General features: G+C 49.9%; 5 protein-coding genes and 1 non-coding gene across 6 annotated transcripts; 2 read left to right on the top strand and 4 right to left on the bottom strand.

Annotated features, from left to right (window-relative positions):
• Positions 1-461: 461 nt before the first annotated feature.
• Positions 462-1,148, top strand: J4E92_010972 (uncharacterized protein; the record flags this gene model as incomplete). The annotated part of the gene is made up of 1 exon (XM_051502305.1): positions 462-1,148. One exon carries the CDS (start codon positions 462-464, stop codon positions 1,146-1,148), a length of 687 nt encoding a protein of 228 aa, XP_051347474.1.
• Positions 1,149-2,529: 1,381 nt separating this feature from the next.
• Positions 2,530-3,408, top strand: J4E92_010971 (uncharacterized protein; the record flags this gene model as incomplete). The annotated part of the gene is made up of 1 exon (XM_051502304.1): positions 2,530-3,408. One exon carries the CDS (start codon positions 2,530-2,532, stop codon positions 3,406-3,408), a length of 879 nt encoding a protein of 292 aa, XP_051347473.1.
• A 147-nt stretch (positions 3,409-3,555) lies between these two features.
• On the bottom strand, positions 3,556-5,296 carry J4E92_010970 (uncharacterized protein; the record flags this gene model as incomplete). Its single annotated transcript, XM_051502303.1, has 4 exons — positions 3,556-3,999; positions 4,052-4,785; positions 4,995-5,091; positions 5,153-5,296. 4 exons carry the CDS (start codon positions 5,294-5,296, stop codon positions 3,556-3,558), a joined length of 1,419 nt encoding a protein of 472 aa, XP_051347472.1.
• A 2,404-nt stretch (positions 5,297-7,700) lies between these two features.
• Positions 7,701-7,783, bottom strand: J4E92_010969. Its single transcript has one exon. It is a non-coding gene; the product is annotated as a tRNA-Thr (tRNA).
• Positions 7,784-7,940: 157 nt separating this feature from the next.
• Positions 7,941-9,140, bottom strand: J4E92_010968 (uncharacterized protein; the record flags this gene model as incomplete). Its single annotated transcript, XM_051502302.1, has 1 exon — positions 7,941-9,140. The coding sequence occupies one exon, from the start codon at positions 9,138-9,140 to the stop codon at positions 7,941-7,943; it is 1,200 nt and encodes a 399-aa protein (XP_051347471.1).
• Positions 9,141-10,291: 1,151 nt separating this feature from the next.
• Positions 10,292-11,928, bottom strand: J4E92_010967 (uncharacterized protein; the record flags this gene model as incomplete). Its single annotated transcript, XM_051502301.1, has 2 exons — positions 10,292-10,540; positions 10,603-11,928. The coding sequence occupies 2 exons, from the start codon at positions 11,926-11,928 to the stop codon at positions 10,292-10,294; spliced, it is 1,575 nt and encodes a 524-aa protein (XP_051347470.1).
• Positions 11,929-12,897: the final 969 nt, after the last annotated feature.

Below are 12,897 nucleotides of genomic sequence, written 5' to 3'. Positions count from 1 at the left end.
GGAGGAGTGGTGATGAGGGGTGGTAGTCGTGAGGAGCTGGATTTGGAGGTTTGTGGTGAGTATGTTAATGCGCTATGCTATGCTATCTTTTTGGGTCCTTTGGAGGGAATATCGATCTGGGTAGTTTGAGTGGGTCGGTGTACGCGGGTCCGGAGAAAGGTAAAAGGACGCCTTTCATGGTCAAACGTTCGTACACCTACGGCGATGACACCGGCGTGCGGATGTTCGGGCTAAGCAATCCAAGCATTACACGCCAAGTTCGGAAGACGGCATTGGCGTGCAAATAGGAACAGATGTACACACCGGATTCCATTCCGATTCATTCGCCACAGGCTAGTCATGTGTGCCTGCACTCGGAAGAAACGGCTACTAACACTAATCAGGCCACCCACCATCATCATCATTGTCTATAATAATGACCTGTCTTCGCCCCGCTCTACCCACCTCTCAACTCGAAACCCATGGCCTGGGACACCATCCACGCCGCCCGCAACTGGATGCTCAACAGTATCCCTATCCTCACCAGTTGCCTCGAAGGCGTAAATCAAGGCCTTGTAACATACATCCTCTTCACTGCGACCGCGAACCGCATCGAGCTCCGACGCTTCAACATGATAGACAGTCTCTTCCAAGAACTGCCTGATCTAGCAACCATCGACCCTCACGCCGCCTCCATCTCCACCTCCAACAACACCAACAACACCACCATACCCACCACCGCCGCCATCAACAAATGGCTGCGCTACTCCCGTATCATGCGCTATTGCTGCGTTGCGCAAATCGTGTTACAAACATTCATCTTCGTCTCGAGCTACATGAGTAAGGGTCTGACGTGGCTCAATGTGTCGCAGGCTGCGTGCTTCAGTGCGAGCTGTGGATGTTTGTGGTATAGCTCGGTGAAGGACGAGAAGAAGATGCTGGGCTTGTTGGAGAATGGGGGGATGGGGGACGTGAAGGATGTGGAGAAGGGGGTATTGGCTTGGGAGGAGGAAGGGAGGGATGGGGAGATGGGGAAGGGAGATGAGAAGGTGGGGTTGTTAGAGACGGAGAAGGTCGAGGTGGAGGGACATAAGGAATGGGTGGATAAGAAGGAGAAGCAGAACATGGAAGTCAAGGTACAGGAGGTCAGGGAGAGATCTGAGAAGTAAGCTGCGACTATGTCTCTCCTCCATCACGGGATACTAGGCGCCTTCCGTTCCACAGCCTAACAAAGTCACAGCTTGGAGTATCTCTTCCCCCTCATTAGCGTACATCTGGTCTTGTCAGGCAACTACATCGCCTTGAAGCTAGTGGCACTTTGTTTATGACTAGTATCAATTGTTTGTGTATCAAAGCGTCTTACACTATAGGGACAAGGCGCGCAGGAGCACGCTAATTTCGCAATTTGCTTAAAGTTTAGCAAACATGTATTTTCAAATAATAAAGAGGGCTTACAAGCTCAGCGCTATGGCATTTCTCTACATGAGCGGCATATTACTTAACCTCGTCCCAAAACCTTCAGACTCTCAACCTTTATACACACCTCGCAACGTCATACCTCAACACCCGCCACCTCAAGTCCGCAATGTGCCATGCACTTAAAAACCTCCTCTCGATGATTTTCTGGTACATCATTCTCGCGATCGCAATCATAGCCTTAATCCACACGCTTGTGGCCGCCCTGGCTCTTTGTGCATATGCATGCACAGTCAAAGGCGGCGTGTGTATAATCCTTTTCCTTATCTTCATGGTTGTCTGCACGATTTTGGGTGTAGCATTCTTCTTGTTCCTGTGTGGCATAGACGTGTTCGGTATCGATGAGGCTATGCCGTGGGAGGACTGAGTTGGCTCCCAAGGTTGGCAGAAGGTGGTCCTTTGGTAGCGAAACCACGTGGAAATCAACTGCGCCCTGCGCGAAAATGAGAAAGATTTAAATTCCATGGTTAGAATTACGAGAAACTTTGGTTGCAGACTGCAGTCTCTAGGCTGCTCTCTAGGTACGATTTTTATAAATGCCTCCAACTGCTAAAGCAACATCCTCCATCTCATCATAGATACGCACCCTCCGCATCAACTATCCAGACAGAAAGCATTTCAAGATGATGTCTACAGCAGCCAAGTTCGTGCTCCTTTCCACACTGGCTGGTGGCATCGTCGCGACTTCCTCTCCAACGGCGACTGTTCTCGGCACTCGTGGACTTGCGTCCGACTCAACCTCAATTCCAACGATTTCCACACCGACTTCCACCTACAAGATGCCTTTCAAGACTGGCCACGGCCCGGTCGTAATCTCAACGTCAATCCCTGCATTGACGCTGCATGACCCCAAACTCAGCACACCAACGATTATATCTTCACCGCCAAATGAACCAGCGTCATAGTGCGTGAACCCCCTGTTATGCTAAAACCTCCCCTAACTTCATCGCTAACAGTCATAGTCACGAAATTTGGTCCAGCAACGAGCACCAACCAGAACGCACATTCCCCCACCACATTCCCGGCGAAATCAGTTCAAGGGAAGGTAAAATTGAAGGCATCACCATCGATACCATGTACGACACCGACTGTCATGGAGACGATGGAGATGCCCACATCTACTTCACCATCACATACACCAACGGCACACTCGCATACGACCCGCGCGGCCGACCCGGTCTCTTCGCCTTCACAACCCCCTGGTATCTTACATACCCAAAAACACTGCGCAAAGCCATCTTCAACGACCCGAACTCGTACCGCTCCAAACAGAAATCCGAGGACTGTAAGCATGGCCACTGCTTCAGTGAGGTCCTGCCGGGGTTACTGTATTACGACGAGCCTGTCAAGTTGAAGCGCGTCAAGAATCCGAAGACGCTGAGACCGTTCACTTCTGATCGGGACTACTTCGCGCTTGGCGAGTGTCACTACGACGACAGCCTACTCGATATCTGGAGGATGAGTGTGTATCTCGGTAGGATTGGATATTATATCCACGGCGCTAACATACCGCCTGCTGTTATCGACTATGTGGAGGACAGAGTACGAACGACGTATCCGACGCTGGAAATCTGCCTGATACTCTGGGGGACACTTGGTGCTATTCCGACTCTCATATTCGTCATCGTTCTCTTGGTCTGGTTAGTGAAGATAACAATTTGGCTAGAATATGATGGGCCACAAAGGATGTGGGCTTCTGCTCAACGTAGCCGTGAGGCTATGTGGAAAGCTATCATCATGGCGCCGGGTAAGGGATGGGATGCGGTGAAAAGACGTTGGAAGAAAGGATTGAGGCGTCAGAGGAGTCTAGTGGCACCACCGAATACGGTGCAGTCGACGGCTGATGAGCAGCTGCCGACTTATGAACTTCCCGAGTGGACACCTTCGGAACTTGCAAGGCCGCCGAGTTATCGTACTTATGATGGTGGTTGCGAGGGGTTCAATGCTGTTTGAGCGGGTTGAGGAATATAGAACAGGATAGAGATACAATCGACAGGCTGGGAATAGATATACCGAACAGCATAATGCCATATACGAATGAGATCCCCTTTCTTCCTTAGCCATTCCACACGAGCCTCACCATCGCTCCACACACATCCATCACCCCTCCACCTCCCCAACAACCCTAACCTTAATCCCCTCACTCCCCAAATCCGGCATCCCCAAAAAACAATCATTCGTCGTCAAAACATCCCTCCCCTCCACCGTATCCCACACCTCCATCCTAAACCTCCGCCAAATCATCGCAAGCCCCGTATACAATTCCGACGTAGCAAGATTCATGCCTAGGCAATTGCGACTGCCGCGCCCGAAAGCAAAGAGGTAGCGTGTGAGTTTGGGGTTTTGTATCCACCGCTCCGGACGGAAGGCGAAAGGGTCGGGGTAGATGGCAGGGTCGGTGTGGAGGAGGTAGGAGGATTGCATGATGGGCGTGCCGCGGGGGAGGGTGTAGGGGCCGTATGTAAGGGATTCGCCTGTGGGGATGCGGGGTTGGCGGGAGGAGACGCCGTGGGCGGTGCGGAGGCCTTCGTTTATTACTGCGGTCTGAGATGTTGGTTAGCATAGTTTGGTTTCTTGCCTAGAGTGGACTGCTTACTAGGTATGGCAGAGCTTCGAGCTGTGGTAGTGAGACTTCGTGATCTACCGTTGGCATCACAGTCTTTAGTTCCTGTCTCAATTTCTCTCCAACTTCCGAGTTCTTGATCAGGTAGTAAGTAGTGACAGCCAGTGTCCTCGCCGTCGTCTCCGTCCCCGCACCAAGGATAACACTAGCATCCGCCGTCAACCGCTTGGGATGTTTCTCTTTCTCCGGAAGTTTACAACCAACATCATCTCTAATATCATGAAATATCGTGCGTCTCAGGTTCTTCGTATCGCCATCGCCGTCCTCAAAGTTCATGATGCGTTCGATCCTGCCTAGCGTTCTGAGACTGAAGGTGTTCACTGTGGCTACCCCGGGGCTCAGTTTCTCAACAATGTTTGGCGGAAGATCGAGCATAAAGTTCATGATAGTAGGGAATTGGCGCGCAAATGGCTCGATCTGAATTCCGTCGTGCATAACCTTGAGCCAGATTTTAGCGTAGTCGTCGTGATCTAGTGCTTTGATCGATTCGCCGAAACAGTACTCGGAGATGGTGTCCATGGTGAAAGCGGCGTATGCGTCGTTGAGATTCACGACACCGGCTTTGGGGCCTGTCTTTTCGAGTTCGCCTGCGAAACGATCCATAAGCTTCTTGGTGTTGTTTACGACGAGCTCTTCGAGGGCTTGGACTGAGCGCTTGCTGAAGAAAGGCGCTAGGGCAGTTCGTCGCAACTTGTGCAAGTCGTGGTCTATGGTATCCAGTATTGCGCCTTCCCAAGACTTTGCACCGGTGTGAAATGACCAACTACAACGATCGCGTTTGTGATTCATGCCGGATGCGTAGATCGTGTCGAAGTAATCTGCATCGTGGATATGCACTTGAAGAGGATTAATCCGTATGATAGGCCCTAGTGCTGAGTTCAGAGCCGGAAGGCAGACATGAGTCGTGATGGCTCACCGTATTGCTCATGTAGCTGCTTGATCTTCCACAAGTACTGGAATCTGTGCGGATAGATCTCATAATAGAATTCGTACCAAAACGTGAATGCTGCCAACTGCACAGGGTTAGTCGTCATCTAAAGTCCCTCATAGCACACGTTGTCTTCCAGGTCGTACCTTTGGCCCAGGAATGTTTGCTAAAGGATGGAAATACACCCTGTACACGCCAACAGCGAGCCAGTACAGTATCGATATTCCAATCAGAGACGCAGCGAACTCTTTCGATGCGCTACTACGTATGAGATTCCAGAGGCGGTCCATGGTAAGTGCGGTGGATGATGTGCGGGGATCGCATCTTCCACGCGAGGGGGCCTCGGCAAGCCATATGTACACATGCTAGACTTCGCGCAGGTAACGTGAGACAACAACATAGTTCATTGGAACGCCCGCCAATAACGATGTCAGCATGTTCAACAGGGCGGGATATGCAAGGGCGCCAAGACCATGCACACCGTTAGCGCTTACCACAGCGCTGATACGTCATGCAGGCTACACAAGCCCGTTGCATGTATAGTTGCGATTAAGAAGACTGATTGGCGTTCCGAGAAACATATCAGACTGACTAATAGCAAGCATACTTGTTGCTGGGTAATCAGATAGCAGTTGGTGTTAGGGTTGCACGAGATGCAAGTAGCGGCAAGCCTTGTATTGCCCTCAAATGCTACAGACTCCTAAGCACCGCGATAACTGTTGAAGCAGGGCGACGATTAGTATCTCGGCTATAACTGTTCGACATGTTGCGTCTTGTGCAGACGGAATCTTCCCCCAGATTGAGTATGGCCCTTCTCGAATCGAAGTGTCCAGAAAAACGGTAACATTCTGAGCCCGTTGCTCCGAGGCGCTGGCTGAGCGAATAAACTATTCCATTCCAGACCTTGACGAAGGACCACATATACACTGATGTCAAACGGCCGATAGTAAATGTCAGTAAGCTCATATGGTGGTGAGTCAATGACTATGTGGGACTTCGAATGGCTATGATGCTGACGGAACGTCATTTAGCATAATTTGCAGACTGAGCAGCGAAGGGGAACTCACGAAGAACATGTGGACCTTCTCGATAAAATCTGGATGTGAGGTGCGTATGTAGAAGGTGTAGGTGTCGTCGGGTCCTTCGGACTTGTGATATGTATTTCCCATCATTATGTCGATGACTTCCGCTTGTTGAGCTGGATCAGAACGTGGTGCCGTGGCTCCAAAGCCCAGAGAAGGTAGATCGCAACACGTTCGATAGAAGCTTCGATCTTGGGGCGCGCAGCGTCTAGTCATCGTCTTGAAGCCGCTTATCAAGGCGATTTGTTCCTCAACCTCAACGGCCGTTGGGCGTCGCTCTGCTTCTTCTTCCATCATCCATCGTACAAGGCCCAAAAAGTGCTCGTCGGCAACAGCGCGTATAATGGCATGAGAGCCATCAAACCACGAGACAATACTACCCATGTTAGCGTGAAAAGATCTGTCGTATGACTGTCGCAGGTCCTGGGTAAGCTCCAGGGTATACCCGATACACAGAGTTATGATCTCCAAGAAGACACAACCCATGGAGAATATGTCGGCTGAGCGTCCGTTCATTGCAAAACTGGCAACCTCTGGCGCAAAGTACTTCGGCGTCCCTCGATCGCCATCTTCTGTAGCACTTGAAGTAAGCACTGAGAAATCTGACGCAGTGCCGAAGTCAGTCAGCCAAAGCCCGTCTTTTGACAGCAGGATGTTCGATGGTTTCAGATCTTTGTGCTTGATCTCCGACATATGAAGGTATGCTACCGCACCGGCTATGCAGCCAATCGTCTGTCCAAGAAGCGCTACTGCACAGTCTCGGGTCACTTCAGTGGAGAGCCCGACCAGTATTCCAAGTGCCCCAAGTCTTGCTACCCGGTCGGGCCACTGTTCATTAAAGTCCTCTGATAACTCCATCGGTGTACCAGTTTCAATCAAGTACTCCTTTTGCAGCGCATCCACGTCTTCGAGGAGACTGGCAAGGTCGCAGGTTGCGACTGGCCATAACAACAACCCGAGGAATGGGCCATGTGTGTATGTACCTATCAACCGGACGACGTGGTGGTGGGATAGCCTTTTGATGATCTCGATCTCGCGTCTTTCTCTTTCGCCTATTTTCCGACGGCAGTATTTGCGCTTCCAAGCGAGCCTAACGTTATTACAGTTCGTCTCGTATACCCCGCCGTGCATTCCATGACCAAGAAATTTGCCCTGTGTGAGAGGAAGTACCTCTGACTTGTCGTAATCAACGTGAGATGTGCCGCGGCCAGACCAGTCCAATGGTACGCCATCGATGCATTCGCAGGGTGGCTGTTCAGTGAGCATTGATGTGCTAGATAATGATGAAAGAAGGTGGCCTGACTGATCCGAGTTGGACATGTGTTGGGTCATACGGGCCGAATGGGATTCGAGTGGGAGTGGAAAGTGGGATGTCGTGGTAGACGTTTGTCGGGTCTTAGGTATCCTTCTCCTGATTGCGGGGTTCTCTAAGCCACAATATGCAGGCCGGGGTCAACGACACCCAACCAACCATTTGCCTCATCTGCCTCATCTGCATCAGCTATATGCACTGCCGAAGGACTTCAGAAGGGAGCTCCAGTTGCGCCAATTTTGGTCAACTTGGCGCGCAAGTGAATCTGGCGGCAAAAAGGTAAGACAAAAAGGATTTAACAGCTGAAACTGAGGATTGAACTCAGGATCTTCGCATATCGTACGACATACGAGTGCGACGCCTTACCACTTGGCCATTCCAGCCGAGTTATTACCGAGCGTGGAACAACAGACCATATGAGGACTCGTTGAGGGCGAGGAGGAGAAGGGTCCAGCGCCAGTGAGACCGATGTTTGCGGCGAGTGAAGGTACAAACGCTACAAGGACAGCGAGCCAAGTTGCTCCTCTCGGTGGGATCCACCTACTTGCGGATACTCGCCTTGTCCACATTACTGATCAATGCGTCCCTCCACTCTTGATCCTTCAGGATACTCCGCACCCTAGCCTCCAACCATTCAGTGTTTCCCCAGAAGCCCCAGCTAGCCTGGAAGCGGAGCCAGTCTACGAGCGCCGTCTCCCAATGTCGCACGAAAATCGACCAGTTGTACTCTCGTTTGCCAGTCTCTCTCAACTTCTCCCAGTATCGTTGCAACAGCTGCTTCTCGCCTTCTTGCATGAGTAGCTCCCGTGGGATATGCGAGTCGGCAACGAGCATGCTTAGCGGGACGGAGCATGTGAAGAACTTGGCGAGATCGCAGACGCCCAGGCCAAGACCAGTGTACTGGAAGTCGTAGAAGGCGACCTCCTCACCCGACTTGCTGGTGAACATGTTTTCAGACTTGACATCACCATGGATCAGAGTTTGATATGCTTCGATTGGTGACCGGCCGGTAGCCTTGGGTGAGAGAAACGCTGCCGCTATCTCAGAGATGGATAGGTCTTCGCCATCGACCCAGTCCGTGAGTGGCTCATTCCACTCGGCGTCGTAATCCTTCGCCAGAGTATTGTACTCCTTGCGACGCGTCGCAAGATAGGTATATCCGCCATTGAGCCACACCGATTTGTTCGACGAGGCCTGTCCATAACGTTGTACTTCCTCCAGTGGTGGTAGGACCAGAGACGCGGAATCTAGAGACTTGACGCGGGTCCACCAGAAGCCATGGAAGCCAGAAAGCCAGTCCAGCGCGGCATAAGCCTGGGTCGTTTCTAAGACGTCGCGCTTCTCTCCAGCCACAGGATAGTGTTGTTTCAAATCGCTCAACAACATCGCAGTCATCGAGGTGCCATCCGTGTTGTGCTTGTTGATACTAGCGACGCATTCGGCGACCGGCAAAGTTGCTGGCATTTGAGGAGCAAGGTGGCTGTAGAAGTACTGTTCAATCTGATAGCTCAGGATCTTTCTGGTATGGCCTTCGTCGCTGGCCTTCGTCGGTGGAGGGTTTACAAGCTTGAGTACGTAGGATTTCGTCGAATCTGGCGAGCCTATCGGATTAGCGAACACGCGACATATCTCGCCATAGCCTGCCCATAAAGACTGGATGGTTTGCAGAGATTGGAGTTCTAGTCCCTTCTCGGAAAGAAGGGCAGACGCTACTTCGTCTGGTGATACTCGTGCAGGCATCGAATCTGCTGGTTGCCGTAGACGGGCGTATAGAAGCGGCAGTAGGAGGATTGAGACACCAGGGACGAAGAAGCAGGCGAAAATCAGCTGCGACCGTGTGATCATCCGTACAGCGAAGAGACGAAGGTGGGAAGTGTGTAGTCTAGGTGCCTAGTCAAGGGAATTGGCGTTGGTGACCACCTGGGCATGCTGTTGTTGCAAAAGTACGCAGAGGGGTTGGATGACGCGACGCGTCATGCTAGTCATGTGTGGCTGACATAAGCGAACATCCTGAATCGACCTTTCCGCCCATACACCTAGGCATGCCCCACGCCTTATTAAAGTTAATACTGCCCTTCGCACTTTAGGTTATTTTAAGTAAAGCTAGAGCTAAAGTTATTAATTAAATCTACTTATAAGCTTTTAAAAGTCTCTCTTTATTACTTTTAACTTACTTATAAGTTTTTTTATAAAATTTTATTTACTAAATATATATAATTATTTTTTTATTTTACTTTTATAACTATAATACTTTTTAAGTACTTTATAGTATAAATAATAGTACTAGTAAATTACTTATAACTAAGTTTATATAAAAAAGTTATATAAAGTAATTAATAGTAAAGTTAGTAGTATAAAAGTATTTTATTTAAGTTTTATTAAATTACTTATAATTAACTTTTTAGCTTATATAGTAGTACTAGTAAACTATATTATTATAGTAAGTATATTAAAACTTAGCTTTAAATTAGTTAACTTTTACTATTATATAGCTAAAGTAAAGTAGTATTTACTAAAGTTAGTCTAAGTTTATATAAAAAAAGTAATTTTAATATACTAAAGTAGCTATATTTATAGTAGTTTATATAAGTAAAAATATTTAAGTAAAAATTTTAGCTACTTATACTTTACTTTAGCTTAGTAGTAGTAGTAATATAACTTATAGTTACTTTTAGTAGTATACTAGTTTTTAGTAAAGAAAGCTAATAATAACCTTAGCAATTGCAAAACTTAAGAACCTCTACACTACTGTACTAGACATGAACAACAAAAATTACCAAATTGACGAGACGCCAGATACACGCAAAATAGGCCATTCAGATCGACCAGACTTCATGCATTGGTATCTACTACGGAAAAATGAACAAGGGTTGATAAAGCTCTAGTCGCGTCTACAACAAGTACTGGAAGTAGATGTTCTCCTTGTCTGTCATGTCTTGCAGACCGTTCTCCCCGTGAACCTCGGCACCTGCCTCATGGAAATGACCGCTCATCGAGTAATCGATAGGGTTCCTAGGAAGACCGGCCGCCTCACGCTGATCGCACTTCTTCTTCTGCATCCAGGTGATGAGGACGACTTGAGCGACAACGACACCCCAGAGGATGCACCAGATTATCAAGATGCCCTTGAGAGCGTTGACCTAGAAACGAAATGTTAGCGATGGACTCTTGGCTGAGCATACGACAGGGATAAGATGCTTACGTATTGCGGTTGGAACTTCGAATCGAAGATGTACGGGGTAATGATGTTGCCTACGGAGTTTCCGGCGTTGAAAGAGGTGTAGTAGATGGCCTTCTTGGTTTGTCCGGCGCAGTTGGAGCCCATCCAAGAGATGAGCAGAGGGTTAATGGCGTACACGAAGGCAATCAGATAATAACCTGCGAGCAGACCACCCTTGTTATCCGGAGTCTTCGGAAGCGCAACCAAAAGAGCAACACCAACAATGACGATGGTAACCAAGCCGAGGAAGAATGGCGACTTGCGCTTGAAACGGTATGCGAGCCACGATGCACCAAGAATGGAAACGACCTGAAGCGCTCCGAAAGGCATGTTCAGCAAGACAGCTTCGTCTGAGCTGAATCCAGCCAGGTTCTTCAGGATGATGGAGCCGAAGACCGAAGAGACCGACGCACCAGCATTGACAGCGATGACCATGATCATGTACAGCCAGTATTTGGGTTCACTCAAGGCCTCGGCGACATGCGACCAGTTGAACTTGTGCGAGACGATACCCTGTTGATTCGCCTTCACTCGGTCAACAGCCTTCAAGCGATCCTCCGGTGTCAGGAATCGAGCCTCGCCGGGGCTATCATGGGCCCACCAGTATGTGATAAGACCAATTACGATAGTCAAGAGTCCGAAAAAGAGGTACACCATCTGGTAGCGGTACAGCGAGGACGAGTTTATCTGCGCGAAACCGTAAACGATGGGTGAACTGAGAACGGTGCTAAGACCATAGCAGCTGTACCAACAAGCCACGCGGAATGGCTGCTCGGAACGCCTGTAAAAGGCAATGGTTATCATCGAGAACAGGGGAACAACCATAGCCTCAAAGGCACCGAGGAAGAATCGAGATGCGAGCAGTCCGGCGTAATTCCTGGAACCACCGAGGCCACCGGCAACTGAAATACCCCAGCATGTGATGATGACGGGAAGGACGTGGCGGTATCGAAGCTTGACGAGGATCCAGGCGGCCAAAGGCTGCACGCCGAGTTGCGCATAGTATCCGATGTTGCCGATGTTTGAATAGTCGTTGCCCTTGAGGTGGGCGTCCTCCTTCAGACCATAGACGGCCGTCAATCCGATGATTCCCTTGTCGGCGGATTGCAGGAAGTACACCATACAAAGGAGCGACAGCATCCAAATGTCGGTCTTGCGCAGAATGCGTTTGCTGTCTGCCTCGGTGCAGATATGAGCCTCGCTTAGGCCAGCCTCTTTGCCCTCCTCATACGCCACGGCGTGGTCAATCGAAGTGTCGGACACATGCTCCATGCCGATAGCGGTCGGCTTCTCGTCCGCGGAAGCCATGTCGCAAGGTCAATGGGTAGAAAGATGAGAAAAGAAGAGATCTGGGGATGAGCTACAGTCTGGGGTACAAGTCTGGGGTAGACGTTTATATGCCTTCGTTAACGCGACGCGAACGACACCAGCGGGACCCGGCCCAACGGCGCAACGGACTAGAATTATCCCTCCAACAGCTTTGCGCGCACTAGAAGGATGCACCGATGCATCCGTGCCTCTGTGAGCTGTGCTGATGCGAGCTTGTTGTAGCCAATAGACCTGGCAGGAGGTCCTGATAGCAACCGGCTAAATCGATGGGAGGGAAGTGCTCGTGATGCGCCCATCGACGGCGGGAAGTACGAGCTTATGTCTGGATCAACGGCTCGGACTCTGACAGACCGAGAAGGTTATGAGCATGTTTGACGAAGTGAGTAAGGCTCACGGTGCTTTAAGTGTTGACAGGTTTACCCGAGTGGTGTTGGGTTGATAGTCGAAGTCTATGGGTATAGTACGCACCGCTCCATCGTACATCAACGAGACTAACCACCTGCCGATCTAGCCATGATCCCGGAAGCGTGGTAGGCGATGAGACGGCCAGAGCTTAGTGCGTGCCCTGATGCTGTTGACACTACAACTTTGTCTAGGGATTACCCAATAGACACTGCGTCTTTTCCCTGGCATCATCGACTGCATTAACGCTCGACGAACTTTGATGTCCGAGACAAGACTCTATGCAGTGAACAAGACTTTCTTGACCAGACGACAAGCTTTTGGCCAAGAATGACCCAGGTGGCAATCTTGGGATTCTGGAAACGCTACGGCTAGAGTGGTGATTAGCCGCCTTACGTCATCCACTTCAATAATTCCACCAACAATCAATCTATGTTAGCGCCACATGGCCATCTCAACTCTACTCATACAAACATCTTCAAGAGCAATAAGATCGTGGAGCACGATACACCAGCACAAATGCGATGGAATGTCGTGATGCTGATG

The sequence above is a fragment of the Alternaria infectoria genome (assembly GCF_024043175.1).
Source record: "Alternaria infectoria strain BMP 0036 chromosome Unknown scaffold_49, whole genome shotgun sequence".
Taxonomy (NCBI): domain Eukaryota; kingdom Fungi; phylum Ascomycota; class Dothideomycetes; order Pleosporales; family Pleosporaceae; genus Alternaria; species Alternaria infectoria.
This window is presented reverse-complemented; position numbering and strand designations above follow the sequence as displayed.